This window comes from Typopeltis vanoorti, chromosome 14, assembly GCF_054136105.1.
Source record: "Typopeltis vanoorti isolate ZY-2024b chromosome 14, IOZ_Tvanoo_1.0, whole genome shotgun sequence".
NCBI lineage: Eukaryota > Metazoa > Arthropoda > Arachnida > Uropygi > Thelyphonidae > Typopeltis > Typopeltis vanoorti.
This window is the reverse complement of record NC_143562.1, coordinates 75911352-75933584: the sequence shown is the minus strand read 5'-3', so window position 1 is coordinate 75933584 and position 22233 is coordinate 75911352. Positions and strand designations below refer to the sequence as shown.

Here is a 22233-nt window from a genome sequence, read left to right as displayed (position 1 = left end):
TCTCTCTTCACTGCGTACCGCTTAATTAGTGATAGCCTTGGGCCATCTGTCTCTGATTGGGTACCAGTGGAGATTGAACTGCCCACTCAGTCTCCAAAAGTTAGATAGGGCTAAATGGCCTCGCCTACTCCCGTATATACGGGAATAAAAAGGCGTTAGCTGATTTTTTTTTTTTTTTTTTTTTGAAAACAATAAAAATATGAAAATACTAAGAAAACATTTATCAGTTGGCAAAAAGTCAAATAACTGCAAAAAAAGATAAGAATGGAACTACAATAAAGAACCAAGAACAGATCCTAAGCAGGCTAGAAGAATTTTATAAAGAACTGTATAGTGATCCTTCAATAGAAAAATGAAATATAAATAACTCTTCTCCATCGCATATAGAATACATCTCCAATTCATTTCAGATGAAATAAAACAAGCATTAAAACAAATGGAAAATGTCCTGGTGAAGACCTAATTCACATAGAATTAATTAAATGGGGAGGAAACAATATAATTCATCATGTCACAAACTTACTAAATTTATGCCTAGAATAGGGGAAGATAACAGAAAACTGGAAAAATGCTACTTTGATACTGCTATTTAAAAAAGGGGACAAAGAAGAAGTAAAGAACTGTAGACCAATTAGTATTCTCTCTAATCTATAAGTAGATTAGAGAGAATAGCAGAAGAAAACCATTTACCTGTCTGTTTAGCTTTCATTGATAATGAAAAAGCATTTGATTCCATCAAAACTAATGCAATAATCAAAGCTCTCCAGAATCAGGGAGTTCCTGGAGAATATATGGACCTCCTCTAGGCAATATACTACACTGCAACAATCCATCTTCACACGAGTAGCAATAAAATATCAATTGAAAAGGGTGTCTGACAAGGAGATTCTCTATCACCCAAAATCTTTACAGCAGTCCTTCAAGAAATATTTAATAATATAAACTGGACAAACCTTGGAATAAAAATTAATAACAGAAACTTAACACATCTAAGATATGCAGAATGATATCATAATTTTTGCAAACACTCCAGAAGTCCTTAATATATGAAAGCAGAAAATTCGGTCTAAAATAAACAGAAAAAACTAAAATCATGTTTAATAATTTTGTAACACCAAAAAACATAACAGAAAACAATTTCTTGGAAAGAGTCTCTTCATATACATACTTAGGTCGTCTCATTGATCTAAACTGTGGACTCCAAAAGGAAATAAATATTAGAGTTCAACTTGCCTGGAGTGCATTCAGAAAACTGAAAAGCATTTTTCAAAACAATGATGTCCCACTCTGTTTAAAAAGGAAGACATTTAACCAGTGTACACTTCCAGTCATCTCATATGGTTGTAAAACTTGGTTGGTAACAAAAGCACTGGCAAATAAACTATCAACAACTCAAAGAAAAATGGAGAGGTTGATGCTAGGCATCACATTAAAAGATAAGAAGCAAAACACCTGGATAAGAAGCGAGACTCACATCACTGACATCATTTCGTCACCATAAGCAACTAAAATGTAAATGGGTCAGACATCTATCCATAAGAGTAGATGAGCGATGGACCACCATACTAATGGACTGGATTCCAAAAGAAGGGAAACGAGGCTGAGGATGTCCTAAAAGAAAGTGGAGTGATGAATTGTCAAATTTTTTTGGGGAAAAAATTGGTCAACAATTGCCAAGAACAGAGAAAGGTGGAAAGAACTGGAGGAGGCCTTCGTCCAGCAGTGGACAGAAAATGGCTGAAAAGAAGAAACAACACAGTAATATAATGAGCCAGAGAGTGAATGATTTTATTCTGGGTTTTACTAACATTGAAGTTGATGAAGTTATCTGAGCCCCATCGGAGGATGTTTTGGAGGTCTGCGTTAAGGGAAGTTGTGGTTGATGTTCTGTGAGTTATGTAGGGTAAGGTTTATCAAATGAAAGGGAGGAGTGCAATGTGCCTGCAAAACTGTGTATTGGGTTGGAGGTCAACTGAAGTAGGTCATTGATGTATAGAAGGAAGAGGATCGGTGAGAGAACTGAACCTTGTGGGACCCCAGCATTGGTTGGATAGTGGGAGGATAGGGAGCCATCTACCATTACATGTAGTGTGTGTCCAGACAGGAAGCTGGCAATCCATCTGCAGAGGTCCTGAGACAGTCCAAATGATGGAAGTTTGCTTAGTAAGCCTTTGTGCCAGACCTGGTCAAAGGCTTTAGAGATATCGAGTGCAACTACTTAGGATTCGCCAAATTTTTCCATGGTATATGTCCAGAGATGGGTGATATATGAGAGTAGGTCATCTGTTGATCAGCATCAGCGGAATCCATACTGGTGGTTGCTTAATAACTGGGTACCTTCAAGGTAGAGTGGTAGTTGAGAATTGATGGTTTTGGTGAGTGAGATAGGGCAGTAGTTAGATGGCAGTGATTTTTCTCCCTTTTTTGGGGATGGGTTGAATATAGGCCAATTTCCAGGCTTTGGGATATATACCAGTGGAGTAAGATAGTGTGTGCAGATGGCATAGGACAGATCTTCAGGACAATTGGAGGAATGCCATCAGGGCCAGGGACTTTTTTTTGTGTCTAATTTTGACAACAGGTTTATGATCTCTTTCTGGCAAAAGGATACAGGGGACAACCCCCCCCCCCCCAGTCATTCCAACTGCTGCCCAACATTGTATGTTGGGCAGCAGTTGGAATGACTGGGGGGGGGGGGGGGGGCATTTGCCATTGTCGGTTATGCATGCATTGCAGGCAAAGTGTGAAGCTAGGAGATTAGCTTTTTCTGTGGGTGATGCTCCAATTGAGCCATCTGGGTATGATTAGGGATGGGAGTAGTGTAGGGCAAAAGATACGACCAGTTGCTTTGGTAAGAGACCAAAAGGCATGGCTGCCGCTAGTACAGGCTGCAATTTTCCTGCTTTTTGCCCGTTCAAATTCTGTTTTGGAATCATTGATAAATTTTTTGCATCTGTTTCGGGCTTCATTATAGGCACTGAAAGAGGATGGAGTTCTTAATTTGAGCTAGTTGTGGTATGCCTGGTTTTTCATTAGTACAGCCTTGGCACATCTTTTGGAGAACTAGAGTTTGGATAGGGGACGGCAGTTCATGTGGTGTGTGGAATGTATGTTATCATGCCAGTGAGGATTACTTTGGTGATGTGTTTAGTGCATATGTTTGGATTGGAAGACTGCAAACAGTAGTCCAACCATGGGAATGAAGTGTGAGCAAACAAAGTTTGCACCTGAAAGTATCTTCAGGACTGGGGTAAGGTGGTGCAACGATGGTGGTACAACGCCCTGGTGTTGTACCACCTTACCCCAGCCCTGAAGATACTTTCAGGTGCAAACTTTGTTTGCTCACACTTGGATAAAGGATTAAACTAAATTTATTATACTCTAACCAAGTGAAAAATAAACTTTCAACATCTTTCTCTAAATCCAGTGTAATTTATTAAAAAAAAGGGTGGCACACCATTTGGCAACTCCTATAGGTAGAGATGACCTTGCTAATGCTTCTGCCTGGTATCTCCACTTGGGCCTCAATAAAGGTCAAAACTAGTCTGGGTAGTGGCCCTTCCCTTAATGCATAACATTAGACATATCTGCAAGGAGATGGGTTGTGCATTATGGGAGATACTGAGATAGGTGTGTTAGTAGCTTGCTCCACCTTTGCAAGGAGTTGCCCTGGTGTTGTACCACCTTACCCCAGTCCTGAAGATACTTTCAGGTGCAAACTTTGTTTGCTCACACTTGGATAAAGGATTAAACTAAATTTATTATAGGCTGTTATACATTTTAATTATTTTCATTAAACATGCTACCACATGCCTTATGTTAAGTTCATTTTTATTAATATTATTTTTCTAGAGATACTTGTGCTGGTATGGCGTATTTGGAATCAAAACATGTAGTTCACAGAGACCTGGCAGCAAGGAATGTCTTAATTTCTGAAGATAGTGTTGCAAAGGTAAGAAGAGAGTTGCTTTACAATTTATATACTTAAAAAGATAAATAAATAAATAAAAAAAAATCACTTAAAGCAGGCATCGACAAATTGACTTGATTTCATCAGAAGAACTGTGGGCTTCATTCCAGAACAGTCGCATTTCATCCCAATGCAATAAAATATACTCAGTTTTGAGTATGTTCTTTTGTATTGGGATGGAATGTGAGCATATCTTTTATGCAGTATTCTCCAAAAAAAACAAAAAAAACAAAAACAGTTATTGTTCAGTGTATGCTATTATAATAAGATTAAATACAAAATCTCCTCCCACGTTTTTTACACATTCTCTTGCTGTTCTAATCTGTTGATATTATGGGTATTCAAATTTTTCCTAAAGAATATTGAAATTGCAGCCAGATTAAAAAAATATTTGTTAGAGTACTTGATGAGGTGTGTGTTTATATTTCAAATTAAAATTTTAAATATCTTATAGTGAAGTCTGAAGAACAATAGTTAAAATAAGCTAGACTGAGATCACAACTAGGACACATACACACCATAATATATAAGGGCTTTTTCAGCTGAAGGTGAGTCAAACTGACTTGATATGAGATCTTATTTGACTGAGGTGGTCAAGTTCCTGCTTCCTACCAAACAGTGCTAGAGAATATAACTGATAGGCATTGTATGCTTAACTTATGACCATAGTTGCAACACAATAAGTCAGACAAGTAAGGATGCCTTTTGTAATAGTATTTTTATATAACAAACAACATAATTAATGATCACAACAGCCTGGCTGTGTTTTTTGGCTTACATACTATAGACATAATTTTGTTTGTTTTTGCACTAAAAATGGTGCATTTGAAACCAAAACTGTTAGTCAACATTCTGTGTGCCATGTTTCATTACAGTGACATCAGAATTATTTCTTATTTTAAAATCATAAATCATTAAAATATATCTATCTAGAGCTGAGGGATAGGTTGCAGATGGACAGACAAAACATTTCTAACAAACATTTATTCATTTTGTGACACCTAATCATAGGTTCTTAGATGCTGGACTGTGACAGTGCCATGAGAACTCAGCAAAAACTAAATAATTCAGATATTGTTTTCTGACTGACTAAAAATAATATATGCTTATGAAGAATATTGTTTTAAATTTCAGATTTTCATTTTCTGAACCATGGTAACATTTCAGTCATATTTTATAAGATATCATGATGAATACTGGCATTTACTCACTAAATGTATGTATATTGCTGGTTCACAAAAATGCAGAAATGATTTTTCCTAATGGTGCATCATGGTATAAACAACACCAAAAGAGGAAAAAAAAAAAATAATTTATTCCACTTGCTAATATTTTATTGGTTTTCTACCCAACATCTTCAGAGCACAAATTATAACTGTGACAACCACATATACACTTGACCATTAGAAACAATTCAATTTGTAACTGACAGAGAACTAATGTCCTAACATGGTGCCCTCTATGGGCTGGATAACCGTAAAGTTAATTCGATTGTCTTGTCTCAGAAAGACTGTCTCCCTGATCATTGGCAAATTAATACAACCATACTTGTTGAGGTTCGGGGAGTGCTTCATAGTAGGTACTGATTCTAAAAATAGTCTTTTCAACTTATAGCAACTTCTGTGTGATAGCTTTGTCTTCCTCCATTTAATCTTATGTGAAGGAGTATCCAGAGCATAGTCCTGACTTGCCATGAAGATGATCACAGATGTAATTTTAGTGGTCTTCAAAATAGATGTTAACTGACTTGCCAGTCTGTCCAAAGTAGGCCAAACTGTACTCACAATAAAAGTTACACTTAAGAATGTTCAAGAGGATGAAATTGATGGAGAGCTGGTGAAGGTAGCTAGCTGCATGAGTGGATTAAAAGGGGCATGGAGAAATAATATTTGTGGCAAACTTTAGCTACTTTTTCTGATGCACCCTTAATATATGAGATTGGAATAGTTTTGTTGTGTGTGTGTTGGTTGCAGAAGGTGCATGTAGTATTTTATATAGGCTATAACCATTGGCTAAAAGAGTGTTGTTGATGGGCTCTGAGCTCACTTTAAACAAATAGCCCTTGCTTGATGAGTAATTGTTTTAAGGATGCCATACTATTGGGATGGGTGGTTGTGTGATTGCCTGTGTAAGTACACATACGGTGATTTAATTAGAAACTTTTATTTGCTTTGTAGAAATCATGGTTTCCGTATAGGCATGTGACTTCCAATACCGAATCTCTTCAATTCCCTGTACATAGTTCAATGAGATATAGGTGAGGAACAGCCTTCATTAACCTCTCTACCAGCCAAGGTGGATGAAATAGTGAGACCAACTTGCACTTCTTATCCATGTTATTCAATAAGTGTTACAGAATCGTATCCAGATTTGTCTGGACGTATGTATATGTCCAGACTGTATTTACCCCCCCCCCCCCAACCGGCCAGGACGTATATATATGTCCTGGCCGGTTGGGGGGTTAAATGCTTCAGCCAGTTCAGTTTTGTGGCTATGAGGCCAAATAGCCACAGGAAGTTCTGTTTGTCTACACGTGCCATTTCAGACGATGGAGATCTTGCTCCTGACAGACCGTCTTAGGGCCATAGTTCAACCTTTTAGACAAGCAATGTGGGTTATTTTTCCACTGATTTGAACACCCTGAATATCTCACCTTTTGAGAAACCAGCAGCTTTGCTTTTTTCAAAGTCATGGCTCCAATCAGATTTTGAAATCCCTTTATCAAACTCCAGAAGATCCTTTGTTTTTCCTATTGTAATCAGCACTATTGACAATTCCTGACCAGCTGCTTTCTTAAATAGTTGCCTGGAACACGTGGTGACACACATGATCAAGTATTTTGCATATATGTTGCGTAAGTGACATTTACATACATCTGCATGAAGGTTTCTAATTCAGCGGCTGGTATGTGTAGCTTCCTGTATGTGCTGGTTTTCTGTAAATGGAAAAGGATAATGAACCATTACGAAGACTTGACTAGTTGTATAGAAAGGAGAGACAACCGTAACTTTCTATTTCTATGGTGAAGTTTATTTTATGATGCTGGCTGTTGAGATCTGTTAAAAATGTATCCAGTGTGTCTGAGTTATGAGGCCAAATAGCAAACGCATTGTCAACATAATACAAACAGCCGATTGGTTTGAGTGTAGCTGTGTTGGGTGCTCGGTTTTCAAAATGTTCCATGTAGAAGTTGGCTAGTTTGGGGGCGGGGGGGGCATGGCAGTCTCGTCCAACTGTTTATATTTTTTTCCTTTCCATAAGAAGTACCTGAAAAAATGGTGAATTTGAATGATTTCAGTTATATCAGAGCAGAAATGCAGTTCATATGGTCAGGTCTCTGCCAAAGGTACATTGGTGAACAGTGAAGTACAAGAAAACCTCGCTTGATGTGATTAATTAATCCATCAATTAATGTGTGCTAAGTGAAATCACATTAAGCAAATACAATAAACAATAGGAATAATTATAATTCATCCATCAATTAGCTTAAATTTGGAAAAAAAAATAAACTATATTAGATGATAAAATCATCAAAATTAATAAAAAATCAATTGCATTAAATTTTTATTTAATGTCTAAACATTTGATTGAGCTACTTTTTTATACAAAAAAATTAAGTAAAGATGTTTGAATAGTGCTTGACTTTTTCATCTTCTTCAGTTCAGCTCAATTTTTAAAAGGGTCAAACCATCCTAAACTTGCAGTAAAGCTCTCGCATTCCTCTTGAAGTTTGGTCTCTTTCAATGATGTAAAAATATTGAGAGCTTTTGCCTGAATATTTCTTGTACTAAGAGGTATTCTTTTTTGCTTACAATCCTCAATCCAGAGTGATAAAGACATTCTATCTCATCATTAAATTTAGATGATCTGCATGCTTATAGAAGCAGTAGCAACTTTTCTTTGTTCTTTGTATTCTTTGTTCTTATTTAATATAGTCCAAACTGTAGACTCACTGTATCCCAGGTCTCGCACAATCATTGTATTACTAGCACCACTTTCATGCCTCTTCATGACTTCCAGCTTTTGCTCTAACATAATTACTTTTCTCCTCTTTTTATTACTGCCACTTTTTTTTTATCAATCTTTCTCTTTTCCATATCAGGGGTTGAATATAATAAAGCCTTATAGGTATCTAAATTAAAGCAAAATGAAGGAAAAGTGATTAATGCATCCAGTTTTTCATCTGTAACACACACTCAAATACAACACAGTACTTAGTGAAAAAACACATGGGTGACTGAAGTCCTATCTAGGTGGTGCACCCTCTATGGCCATTTGTAGATGGCCTAGGATGTAAGGTGATAATTAATATTTTCCCAATTTTGGGAAGTTTTATGCAACTGTATTTATTTAAATTTGGTTGATTTCTGAGTGCCGCCACAGATTCTAAAAATAGTCTTTCTTTTTTGAATTTACTATGGTGGAATGCATGGTGGTTTTTTCAAGGAGATCTTGTTGGTTGTATCCAAATCATGGTCTGCCAGGCCAGATTGACCATAGTCATGATTGCAGATGTATGATTTGTGCTCTTCTAAGCAGATGGTTGCTGATCTACCTGTCTGTCCAAAGTAAGACAGCTTGCAGGAACAGGGTACTTCATAAACTCCAGGCACTGAGAGAGGAGGGGGCTAATCTTTTGTAGAATGGATAAGGGTAGCAAGTCTACGCTGGGATCTAATCACTATGTGGAGGTTGTGCTTTTTTTAAGGACCTGGCTATTTTTTCTGATGTGCCATGGATGTAGGGTATGGTGGTGGCATTTTTGAACTCCTCCTGAAGAGATGGCCAGGGAATGGGGGAGGAACTGATTAGTCTTTTAATTCTGTAATCGCTGTAGCCATTGGAAAGGAAGGTGTTGTGTATGTGGTTGAGTTCGGTTGAAAGGGCGTTTCCACTGGAAAAAAGGTGTGAACTCTTTTTATTAGTTTTAATAATGCCATATTGTTGAGAGGGGTGGTAGAAGAGTTTATGAATGTATCTGCCTGTGTGAGTAGGTTTTCTATACAGTGAAGGAAAGGTTACCATTAGGAAGGTGTGTTACTAAGGTGTTTAGGAAGGGTAAACTATTGTTATTTTCCTTTTCCATCATTAACTGGATTCTTGGATGTAGGCTGTTGAGGTGACTGAGGAAGGAGTCTGGACCATGAGGCCAAATAGAAAACACATCATCTACATATCTTAGCCAGATAGGTTTGAGAGGGGGGCTGAGTCTATGGCTCATTTTTCAAAATTTTCCATATAAAAATTGGCGAGGAGGGTGGGGGGGGGGGACATTGCGGTTTCCTCTATCTAATTGTAAATTTTGTTCTTCCAAGAAAAATAACCAGAATTGATGACTAAGGAAAAGAGATCTAAGATATCAGATGGAAAAACGTTTTTTAAGAGTGTTAAGGTGTCGTTTAAAGGAATATTGGTAAACAGTGAGGTGATGTCAAAGCTTACAAATATGTCTGTATTATTTAAAGTTAGATTTTCTATATCCAGTATGACATAGAAAGATGTTCAGATTTTCTATGAGGGGTGGTCAGAGTTAGCCAGCTGTTTTGACAGTTTGTATCATCAGTGGCATCTACTATAGGTCTTAGGAGGGAATTAGGTTTGTAAATTTTTGGGAAACTGTATATTCGGGGCGGGGGGGGGGGGACAGAAAGGTTTGAGGTGTTTTTTTTTTTTTTTTGTAATGTCTGGTGGCCAGGAGGATACTTTTTTAAGTAAATTTTTTTAACTTGTGTTTTTGTGGGATCATGTTCTAATGGGATGTAGGTCGCACGATCTCAGAGTATAATCTCCATTTTTCGATTATATATTCTGTGGCATTATCCTTATTTGCTCTTGTGATGATAATACTTTTTTCCTTTCCATAATTTTCTGAGAGCAGTGAGTTGGCCAGATGATAAATTTCTTTTTGGAGGTGACGACTGGGTGAGGATATTGGTGATGTCAAGTCTGATGTTATTGGCTATTTCTGGCACTAAGCGACAGATTCCACATTCGACGTTGTACATTATATCTGGCACCAGCACTGACAGCATCTTCATTGAGCCTTTTTGAAGATAGATTGACTACTGTCTGGAGTGGTTGAATTTGCGGTTGCGGTTTAGATTTGCACAGGTTGTTAAACTTATTGATGTATTTATTTTTTATTTTTTGGAATTCTTTCTGTGTGTAAGCTTCTTGGAAAAACAAAAAATTCATTCATTACTATTACTATGGAAAGTTAGGACTGGCAGACCATACTTTGGACACCCTTCACACAAGATTAGATGGAAGAAAACGAATGTGCCATTTAGAAGTCGTTACAGATCTGAAAGGTTATTTTTTGAGTCAGCCATGGCTTTGAAGAATTCTCCTAACCTGAACAAATATGGTTGCATTAGTTGGCCTAAAATATCCCACATAGCTGTAATTTTTTTTTTTTTAAACAACATTAGAGGAGGGTGCCAAAATAGGACTTCAGATCTTTTGTCTATTATAATTGTATTGTTTCTTACTCACTGTCACATATACAAGCTGTGTTGTGCTCTGATGATGATGCTGATTTGAAATTCAGCAAAATATAAGCAGTTAATAAAACATCTTTTGATAAAATTGTTTGGTGTTGTTAATACCATTAAAAATAAGTCATGAATAACTGTCAACACCTAAGCTTATCTGTTAGATTGTATTATGCTGTGTAACGAGTTGCGTGTTTGTAGCTGGTATAAATTGGAGGAATATGATGTTCCCAAGTCAATACAACTGTGTCCAGGTGAAATGACTGCGAGAAGGGAACTGATGGAATTTGATAGGCAAAATTTTTGATAAATTGGGCCTTCCCAATTTATCAAAAATTTTGATAAATTTTTGAGCAAAATTTATCAAAACCAGCAGTCAGTAATACCATACTAAGATGAAAGTGTAGGAAGAAGTCTGTAAGTGCTGCCTGCAGTGGATGATCCACCACACTCACCGAATGTAACTGTAGGGTGCTACAAAGGATAATATGTAAAAACCACCATCATCGGCTAACATGTTGAATGCAGAGTTCTGGGCATCTGTGGAACACAAATCTGCACAAAAGCATTCAGAACCAAGGCTCACAATATGGAGCGTGGCAGAACCACAATATGCTAGCCCAACATTATCCGAAACAAAATACAGCGTCTCTTCAGTGGTGCAAAGGGCATGTTCAGTAGGACTTGGATGCCTGGAAAGCTGTGTTATATGTTATGGAGCAACAAATCATACTACACTTTCTCTCTACTGAGCAGATGAACGGATGTGATGAATGCCTAGTGAACGTCTTTCCAGAGTGCATAACCCCAACTATGAAATTTGGATGTACTGTTGTGATGGTATGATCTGGTTTTTCCTAGTATGGCCTCAGACCTCTGTTTCTGGTGCCACGAACATTGAACTCTGAGTGGTATCTGAACATTCTGGAAATGCAATGCTTCCTACTTTGTGGTGTTTCTCTGAAACTTACCACTGTATCTTTCAGCACTGACTTTGGAGCATCATATTCCTCCACCAGAGGTCAAGGGATTTCTGCCCCACAACAGTCCAGAACTCATTACATAACTACAAGAAAAATGGTCCAAAATTCCCATTGATCACTATTGTATACTTGTGGATAGTATGCTCCATAGGATGATGCAGTCATCTGAGCGAATGGAGGTCCTACATCTTATTGATGTGGGTATAATGACTGATTGTCCCTCACACTATGATGTCCATTGACTTCTTTCCATTCTTTCCAAGCAGTATAGTTATTATTGGGTTATAAAAATATTTTCAGCCTTCGGTTGAGTTACCAGGCTACAGAATATCATCACTGGGAACTATTGACCTATATAGTTGCAACATGACATGCTTTATATTTGGGAAATACAAACAGAAAATGGCATGTCATTACTCAACATGTTGAATGTTAGGGACCAAAGGAGTAGTTCATTATAGTGGATAGTTTTCTTTGCCAAATCTCATTTAGAATATCAATGAATTCTATGATGCTTTGACTGGGGCTTTAGCTTTATTTGATAGTGAAAGTTCATTATATTTTGAAATATTGTGACTAAGAACCTGCTATTTATCAGATCATAGAGGAGAGATATAAGTTCATTCTTTGAAGGATGCAGGATTTGTAATAGAAGATAGATGTATAAAATTACTGTATTTCATTCTTGAAATATACAGCTATAGTAGTATTTTGGTTGAATTTTTAATCATTCACAGGCTTCAACCAGGAACTTTAGTGTAGCAAAGAAAAAGTCTGGTAAATTTGAAAAACAGGCGTAAGGTTGAGTAATATAGACAAACTGTATTTTATAATTAATGAAAGCCCAAAAACTCTTCAATTTGGTAGTAAACTTTATTAAAAGAAAGGATTGTAAACACCTGCTACATAATACCATGTAATACAAAGTAGTCATATAGTTTTTGCCTTTGAAGCTGTAAAAAGTTCAAAATAAATTTAGAGTTTATGAGGATTTGAATGTATTACTCAATACATTTTTAAGGATTTGAAATGGCCTGGTTGCCATTTCAAATTGCTAATTTTTGCATTCAAAGACAATACAGAAACTGAATGTTGCATTGATTCATGTTCGAATGTTATACACCCTCTGTCCAAAAAGAAACTGAACGTTTGATAGAAAATAAAGCACAGCCCAATTATAATTATTTAAATCATTTATTTCAATCAATATACTCTTCCATTAGCTTCGATACAACGTTTGGCACGGTCAATTAATTCCTTAAATGAGTTTTTAATATCAGTTTTTGGGATACTTTTTGGGTTTTTTGGGAAGCTGGTGTTCTCACCAAAGCAAGACCACCAAAAACCAACATATCCAAAGGTGAATATAAAGCTCTACAGGAAATGAAGAATAACAAAGAAATGGTAATCACCAAAGCAGATAAGGGAAATGCAACTGTGGTTCTCAACCAAAAGGACTACACAGGTAAGCTTAATGCTTTATTAGATCGGGCTACCTCTTGAATATAATCCCACCAAGAATATATGGACTTCCAAAAATTCATAAACAATCTGTGCCATTACGTCCCATAGTGGATGGCATTGATTCCCCCACATATAAATTAGCCAAAGTGCTCACACACTATACTGGCAACACACCATCACACATAAAAAAACTCAGCCCACCTCAAAGCCAGTATAGAAAACCTCTCACTCCAACATACTGACATAATGGTCAGTTTTGACGTCTGCTCCCTATTCACAAATGTCCTTCTCAAGGAAACCTTAGAGCTCATCCAAGCCAAATTTCTTCCTGATATCTCAACCCTATTTCAGTTCATAATGAACTCAGGCTATTTCGTTTGGCAAGGAAAATTCTACAAACAGATAGAGGGACAGCCGTGGGTTCACCACTCTCCCGACCCTTGGCTAACTTCTTTATGGAGACTTGAAGAGAAAGCCTTAAATTCTGCCCCACAGAAACCCAGAGTTTGACTTCTCTACGTGGATGATGTGTTCGCTATCTGAGCCACGTGGCTCAGATACACTCCACTCCTTAACACACTTAAACAACCAACACCTCAGAATCCTGTTCACCTTGGAAAATGAAGAAAACAACTGCCTCGCTTTCCTAGACACTCTAATCATGCACCAGCCTGATGGATCCTTGGTTTTTTCTGTTTATAGAAAAGCCACCCATACAGGCAGATACATTCACCAGCAATTCCCCCCCCCCTCACAATATGGGGTTATTAAAACACTATATAACAGGGCAAAATTAATCTGTTCAGATGACAATGCCCTAACCTCAGAACTGAACCACATCCTTAAAACTTTCTTAGCCAATGGCTAAGAAAGTTTTAAGGATGTAGTTTTAAAAATATTAAAACCAGTAAACCACAACCTCCCCTTCCCCCTCTTCACAATAAAGATTACACTAAATCTATCACCATTCCCTACATTAGGGGCACCTCTGAAAAAATAACCAAAATCCTTAAAAAATATGACCTGACTTCTTGTTACAGACCATATAAAAAATTGGCATCCGTTATCCGCTCTACCAAAGACCAACCACTTTCCCTAGACCTACCTGGGGTATACCAGGTCCCTTGCAGCTGTAAACTGTCCTACTTTGGCCAAACAGGCAGGACAGCGAATATCAGGATTTCGGAACACAAAGACTACATCCAGTTTCACCAGTACAGCCACTCTGGTCTTGCAGACCATGCTCTGGATGCCCACTACAGAATTCGTTGGAAGAAAGCCAAAGTAATACACCGCAGCAAGTTTAAGTACAAAAGATTATTCTTAGAATCTGCCTCAGCTCTAAAAAACGTTCCAAACCTCAACAAATTTGGGAAACTTACATCATGAGAACATCCGCCCAACCACCAAGACAACGCAGTATAGCCCGCTAGGGGGTACCATTAATACTTTAGGAACAATAGTTTCTTATCTTCTGCCTCATTTCCTTTTTGTAGTGCCTGCATGCACGTGTCATATTTGTATGTTCCCATGAAGATGACAAGGTGACGTTGCCGAAATATAGGAAATTTATTAAAGTTTCTTTTAATTAATATTCCAGTATACGTTGTGAATTCCTTAAATAATTTAATAGTAATTTTTTGGGATACTGTTGAGGGTCGTGGTTACTGCCGCTTGAATGTTTTCAGTGGTATCGTATCACTTTCCTTTCATCCACAAATGAAGTCGGGGGAAGAGAAAGAAGTCACAGGGTGCTAAATCAGGTGAATACGGCAAGTGATCCAACACACAAACTTGGTTTTTGTTCAAAAACTGTCTCGCAATGTTCAAATGATGAGATGGTGTATTATCGTGCAAAAGTGACCAGCTGCCTGCATCACAATATTCATGCCGTATGCGACGAATTCTCGCTATCAATTGCTTCAAAACTTCCAGATAAAACTCACCATTGACCATTTGGCCAGGCAGAACACATTTTTTGTGGATAATGCCCTCGGAATTGTAGAAACAAATCAGCATTGTCTTTGCTTTTGACTTCTCCAAGCAACTTTTTTTCGGATGCCCCTCTTCTGCTGGTCTCCACTCAGCACACTGACGCTTTGTTTTGTGCTCATACTCAAAACATCATGTTTCGTCATAAGTAACGATTGTTTCAAGGAAGTTTGAGTCCTTACAAGTGGTTTTAATGCGGTCCTTGCAGTGTTCAATTCGATACATTTTTTGGTCTTTGGTCAACTTGTGGGGAACAAATCGTGAATTCAATTTACGAAGGTCCAAACTCTCTGTCAAAATGTTGTGCACGGTTGATTTTGGATTCTCCAATTCATCTTCAATCAATCTCACGGATGATTTTGGGTTTTCTTTGATGAAATCATGCACTCTTTGGATGTTAACTTCACTCAGTCCAGTTTTTGGAAGGCCTGGCTTTTCGTCATCTTCAAACATCTCACGACCACTTTGAAATTGCTTAAACCACTCGTAAACTTGAATACGGGATAAGCATTCATCACTATATGCTTTTTGCTAAAACATTTACCAAGTTTAACACAAAGGTCAATCACAGCTCTCTGTTTGAAACTCATTTTCCGACCGTTAGTCAAAACACACTGTCACTCTTGGCACTGTAACTCGGCTTCTAATGAAACAAATGTCATAAACAGTTGACACAACACTAATGAAGGTTGCCACTAGTTTCTTCTATTTTCGAAAAGTTCGGTTTCTTTTTGGACGGAGGGTGTATTTCATACTTGACCTTCTAGTCAGTACACATTTTATTTAATGTAAATGTCCATAAATCTTATTAATAGATGGATAATAAACATCCATTATTTTATTCCAAACACTACTTGTATTTGAAATATGTTTGGAAAGTGATTATGAACTTTTGGCACAAGCTGTTTTAGTATTGACCTGCTTAGCAGGTAGGCAGTTTGTTTATAAGTAGTGCAATATCCCAAGGCAACTCATACCAGAGTTTCATTTTCTGTGACTTTCACCCTTCAAAACTTTTCAATGTAATGATAGTTATCCTACCCAGTGTAAAATGATAATAGTCTATTGTTTGATCTTAAGATGTGGTTACTGCTAATTTATGAAAATTGAAAGGAAACTACAGTTTTTCATGTTGTTTGGAGTTGTGATTTGAAGACAATACATTGGCACTTGCATCATTAAATAGCTGATTTAATGTTGCATGCTTTTGTAAATTAAAGATTTTTATTTTGGTTATAAGGTGTTTTTTAATGGGTTAAATAGGTTAATTTATATATGAAATATCCTGGTATATGAGCCTGTGTACAAGCTACGTTTTGGAGTTTATTTAGTGTTTTCTTTTTGTTTTGAATTTGAGTTAAACCATTGGGAGTGTGGAGGAGTGAGTAAATATATACCACAAGCATGCATGCACACACACACAGTGCCATTGAAATAACATGGATACAACATTTGAGATAGTTGATATGTTTCATCCTCTGTGGCTAGTTGTGCGGTTAATGAATAGTAGTGATGATAGTTGACATTTGATTTAGAGGTTTAAATGCAGTGTGGAACCCTACAACAAATACAGTGGAACCTCGGTTGTCGAACATAATTCGTTCCTAAAGGCTGTTCAGAAACCGATTCGTTTGAAAACCGAAATCATTTTCCCATAAGAATTAATGTAAAATGGATTAATCTGTTCCCGAACCCCAGATGATTGTTTATTTAAACCTTTACAACAGTACTTCATGCATAAGATCATATACAAACATAATGAAAATGCATAAAATCTTACACAAAAAGAATAAACACAATAAATAGATAAAATATAGACAAAAACCTTATTCACCAGAAGGAGGTGAGTAAGGACCTGAGTGATGTAGGTCCCCTTCCATAAAAACATCAGGTTACTGTCCTTCTGGGGTTTTTTCTTTCTTTTTTTCTGTCTCTTGGCATCACTCGACTGCTTGAGACACACTGGGCCTCTGTCTCACTAAAAACCTGTCCAATGAGATTTGTTTTTGCCTGTGTTTTAAAATGTTTCTGAAGTGAGACATGGCACTGTCACTGAAAAGGTTTATGATGCGGTTTGCTACAGCTTTGTGAGGGTGATATCTTTCCACAAAACTTTGCACCTCTCCCCATTTCGCACACATTTCTTTGATCAAAGAACTAGGGACATCCTCACTCTGTGTTTGAAGACATTTCCTCTACTTTCGTTTTTGCCGCTCCTTCTGAAGGTGTTCCAGTTCTTCCATGAGCTCATTCCTGTGATCCTCCACTAACTCCTCCACATCAGCATTGTCAACTTCCAAGCCCATGCTTCTGCCCAGGGACACAATATCATCGACAAGAGCAACATGCTCAGCCTCAATGTCTCTGTCTGCTACACAGTCTAGCCACAATTTCCTCCAGGCTGAGTTCATGGTCCTGTAAGTCACTTGTACCCAGGCTTTGTCAAGGATACTTAAGCAATGGAGAATGTTGAGGTGATTTTTCCAGAATTCTCTGAGTGTTAATTCTGTGTCAGAGGTCACTTCAAAACACCTTTGAAACAATGCTTTGGTGTAGAGTTTCTTAAAGTTCAAAATGACCTGCTGGTCCATGGGCTGAATTAGAGAAGTTGTGTTAGGGGGACAGGAACTTCACTGTGATAAAATCAGACTTCTCCACTAACTCGTCCTCCAAGCCTGGAGGGTGAGCAGGAGCATTGTCCATCACAAGAAGGCATCTAATTGGCAAATTTTTTTCTTGAAGGTATTCTCTCACACTTGGGGCAAAGACTTCATGGATCCACTCATTAAACAATTGCCTGGTTACCCAAGCCCTACTATTAACCCTCCACATAACAGGCAATTTACTTTTCATCGTGTTATTTTTCTTAAACACCCTCAGAGTGGTACACAAGTGATGGCTTGACCTTGAAGTCCCCACTTGCGTTTCCACATAGTAAAAGAGTCAGCTTGTCCTTCATTGGCTTGTGTCCTGGCAATGCTTTTTCATCCTGAGTGATGTAGGTCCTCTTTGGCAATTTTTTCCAAAATAGGCTGGTTTCATCACAATTGAACATTTGTTGGGTAAGAAAACCTTCAGCCTTTATATAGTCACTAAATTCTTGCACATATTTCTCAGCAGCAGCTTGGTTCGAACTCACAGCCTCCCCATGACTAATCACACTATGTATGCCGCTTCTCCTCTTAAATTTCTCGAACCACCCTCTACCAGCTTTGAACACATCAGTATCAGAACTCGTACCAGGGTTTTTCTTTAACAGGTCATCATGTAATCACCTCGCTTTTTCACAAATTATAGCCTCAGAAACACTATCACCAGCTAACTGTTTCTCGATCCAAATCAACAACAATTTTTCCACTTCTTCAATTGTCTGCAATCTTTGTTTGGTAAGAACTGTCACTCCTCTTGCAACATCAGCTCACTTGATCGCCTCTTTAATTTTGAGTATTGTACATTTCGTTGATTTTGCAATTTTCATGTTTGGATATGATTTCTTTTTTCATCTCTATCGTGGTTCTAACAACTTTTCTTTTCACTTTGCTGCTGTCACTAATCTTCTCGAGCCCCATGGTGGCCTAATTAATAATAATTTATGAATAAAAACAACAAAACACAAAGAAAATCAAGAAAACACACTGCAAATTCGAGCAAGTGTCTGCACTGAACGAAGGCTGCCGCATAACTGACGCTTTCCCTCCTTACAGCTCAGCACATGGTTGCCGTTTGCCTGTTCGGGAACCAAAATTCTGTTCGGAAAATATGTTCGAGAAAAGAGGCGTTCAACAACAGAGGTTCCACTGTATCTGAAATTTTCGGCCCCAGAAGAAATAGAAATAATGTAACTAAATTTTATTTAGATCATTTAAGAGCATTTCTTAGTTTTTTTGAATATAATTTCTTAGTCTGTTTCTGTATGTTAATATGCTCCTGATTATTATATATATTTGTCTATGTGTCTGTGTATATATATATATACATGTATGACATATGATTTAGGTCTGTGATTTTGGCTTAGCTAGAGATGAATCATTTAACCTTGAAGGTGGAAAGTTTCCAATCAAGTGGACTGCCCCGGAAGCTCTAAGGTATAGTGTAAGTATCAGAATTTCAAAAATCAATAAAACAGTGTGGTTTAAATTAGTAACTTGCAGAATATTGCTTCCCTTTTTCACTATAGTGAATTTCAGCTATTATAGATATTATAACAAAATTGTATCCCTTTTCAAATATTCAGGTGTCTATCATGTTATTTATTAAAGTAATGCATTGCATAATTTATTTGGTTTGAAATTGAAAAATTATTATTAAGAGAGACCTCCAGGGAGTCAGTGACTCATCAAAGGAGGCCACATACTTCAAGCATCAGCTATCATACCTGTTCTTGAATTCATTCACGTTGCTTGCACACAACATCCTATAGCAATCCATTCCAATCACGCACCACTATGAGAGAAAAATCTAGACCTCACCCTCTTAGCAGCAGCATTCATTCTCAGCTTTCAAGGATGCTTTCTTGTCCTTTCCCCACCGTCTCCATAAAATGGAAAATTCCATCAACTGAAATCCTGTATGATCCTTTCAGAAGTTTGTAAGTCTCAATCATATCAACTCTCTTTCTTCTCTTTGCTAGTATCTGTAGTCTACAAATTCTTAATCTGTCATAACCAAGTATTCCACAATCTTAATATCATCTTTAATGCTCTCCTTTGCGCTCTCTCTCTCTACTGTATCAGAATGGCAATGGAAACCAGACCTGCACATAATAGTCCAAATGAGATCTTATCGAGGGTTGTAAAGAAGCAAAATGACCTCCTTATCTTTACATGTGAAAGTTTGTTTCAGCATTTCAATTATCTTTTGCAATCTTTGCTACATGGCCATCAACTTCCTAGCTCTTAACACTCCAAGATCCCTAACCTGGTCAGTTTCTTCTAGCATAATCCCACCAATATAATACGACATTGGATATCTAATCATGCCAAAGTGCATGACTTTACATTTACTGACATTGAAGTGACATTAATTTTCCCATGCCCACAATTCCAGCCTATTGAGATCATACTGCATCAGCCTCATCCCTGATTACCTTATCTATCTTTGCATCTTCAGCAAATAGCTGTGTGTCACCTGTCAAATCCTTCCCAATGTCATTTATAGATTATCTAATGTACTCTTCTTCTTCTGCAGCTTCTCCCACTTAAGTGGGGTGTCACTGTTGATGATGAGTCTCCTCCACATCCTCCTGTCTTGGGCTGTCACCACATCCAAGTTCTTCATCCTCAAGTCCTCTTCTACCAGCTCCCTCCATCTCTTCTTTGGCCGTCCACCCTTCCTCCTTCCTTGCACATTCATCTGCATGACTCTTCTTCCCACACATTCGTCCTCCCTGCTCATCACATGACCAAACCATCTCAACCTTGCCTCCTGTGTCTTCGCTCCTAAGTTCGTAACTTTCACTGTTCCGCTCACATAGTCATTTCTCAGACTATCCTTTTTGGTCACACCGCACATCCACCTAAGCATTCTCATCTCTGCTACTTTCATCCTGTTGATGTTATTTTTTCCTCAGGGCCACAGTTTCTATAGCATACGTCATAGCTGGCCTTACTACTGTCCTATAGATTTTGCCTTTCAGATTGATCGGCACCCTATTATCGCATAACACTCCAGCCATCTCCCTCCAGTTCCTCCAACCTGCTTGTATCCTGCACCCCACTTCCTTCTAGCTCCTCCATCTTCTTCCACTGTTGAACCTAAGTATCTAAAGTCCTTCACCTTCCTGATGACGTTTCCTTCCAGCTCCAGATCTGTCTCCTGGCCGCCGCCCACTGTGCAACACATATACTCTGCACATTAGATTATCTAATGTACTAGTTATTGCATTTGTCGTGTTTTTGATTAAATGGACTTACTGTAAATGTTCCAAATAAAAGTATATTGATGTCAAGATTATTAAAATAAAAATTTTAATAAAATAACTTGAGTATAAGATCTGCAGTCAGTTATAACAGAATGGTGATGGTAGTTATTCTGCAGTGATTTACTATTTTTTATATATATATATATATATCACTACGAGAGGTTATAAAATCAGCAGTCTTGTGTGGTCAGGTGGTTAGAGAGAAAGAAGGAATCTGTTAACATAATGCATAAAAAGTTGGAGGGGGATGGGGTGAAAGAAAAAAGTGTGTTCAATGAATTCTGAGTTGAATTACATATGGATGTTGACCATTTACCATTGGCCGTTGATGTCTTACATGATGAAAGGAAAGAAATGGTAGTTGCTGGTTTGATATAGCATTATGCATGAAAAGTACCTATTAAAAAAATAATAATGCAGAAACAGAGCATGAGCAAGTGATTGGAGGAATCTGTGAGAAAGCAGATTGTTTTATTCTATATAGAATTAGGAATTCTTGTAAGGTTTTGCAATTTATAAAGTGTTAGGAGTAGCCGAAGAACAGTGTTTAGAAGAGGGGGGGGGTGCTAAGTATTTTGGAGGCTGTGGATGTGAAAGAGTCACTCCAGGAAGAGAGAACTCATTGTGACCAAAGATTGAAATGTTATGAAATTAGAAGAAACAAAGGATATTTCTTCTGGGAAATAAGACTGTGTTTTGATAGCATTGCAGTTTACTACTAAATTTTTTCATCCCACTTGAGAATCATGAATAAATCAGTGTTTAAGACACTGGTTATGGAAGATCTTGAATACTGCAAGATTTATCGAATGAAGAAGAGCAAAGATGAAGCAGTGCTGTCATCAGCAAAATTTTGGATGAGATTTAAGTTTATAGAAACTCATTGATATTTAGGAAGAAGAGTGTGGGAAAAAGCACAAAGCCTTGTAGTACTCCAGTATTAATGAGAAAATCTGATGGGAAGAAACTACCCATCATTGGCAATCCAGTTACAAATGGGCAGTTGGGTGTGTGTGGGGGAGGGTGCTTAATGTAAGATTCTCCAAATTTTTCCTGACTTTGATCTTTATCCTAAGGTGGGTAAAGTTGAGGTCATATGTAGGATAAGAGTGGTAGAATACATATTGGTGATTACTAATAGTCTCTGGATAGTGAAGAAACTGGCTGTTAATGACTTCCATTACTTTTGAGCGTTGAGGTGAGGGCAATGGCATGATAGTTTAATGACTCTTTTGAAAAGGCTGTTGAAAGCTTTCATACTGATGGATAAATGCCAGATGAGTATGAAAAGTTTTATGGGTAATATAGGTAATGCAGTCTTCTAAAGAATTGAAAGTCGGTACCTTCAACATAACAAGCATCCATGGAAAAGAAGTGGAGCTAGTGAGGAATTAGAAAATATTATATTAT

The 22233-nt window shown here is 37.6% G+C and overlaps 1 protein-coding gene across 2 annotated transcripts in view; it reads left to right on the top strand.

Annotated features, from left to right (window-relative positions):
• Nucleotides 1-22233, top strand: part of LOC150099683 (tyrosine-protein kinase CSK-like) — a 262985-nt gene that overhangs the window by 167450 nt on the left and 73302 nt on the right. For both annotated transcript variants that reach the window (XM_090404533.1, XM_090404534.1), the window contains exons 9-10: nucleotides 3853-3952; nucleotides 18900-18995. In XM_090404533.1, coding sequence (XP_090260659.1) covers nucleotides 3853-3952; nucleotides 18900-18995 — 196 coding nt within the window. The remainder of the gene's footprint in view (nucleotides 1-3852; nucleotides 3953-18899; nucleotides 18996-22233) is intronic.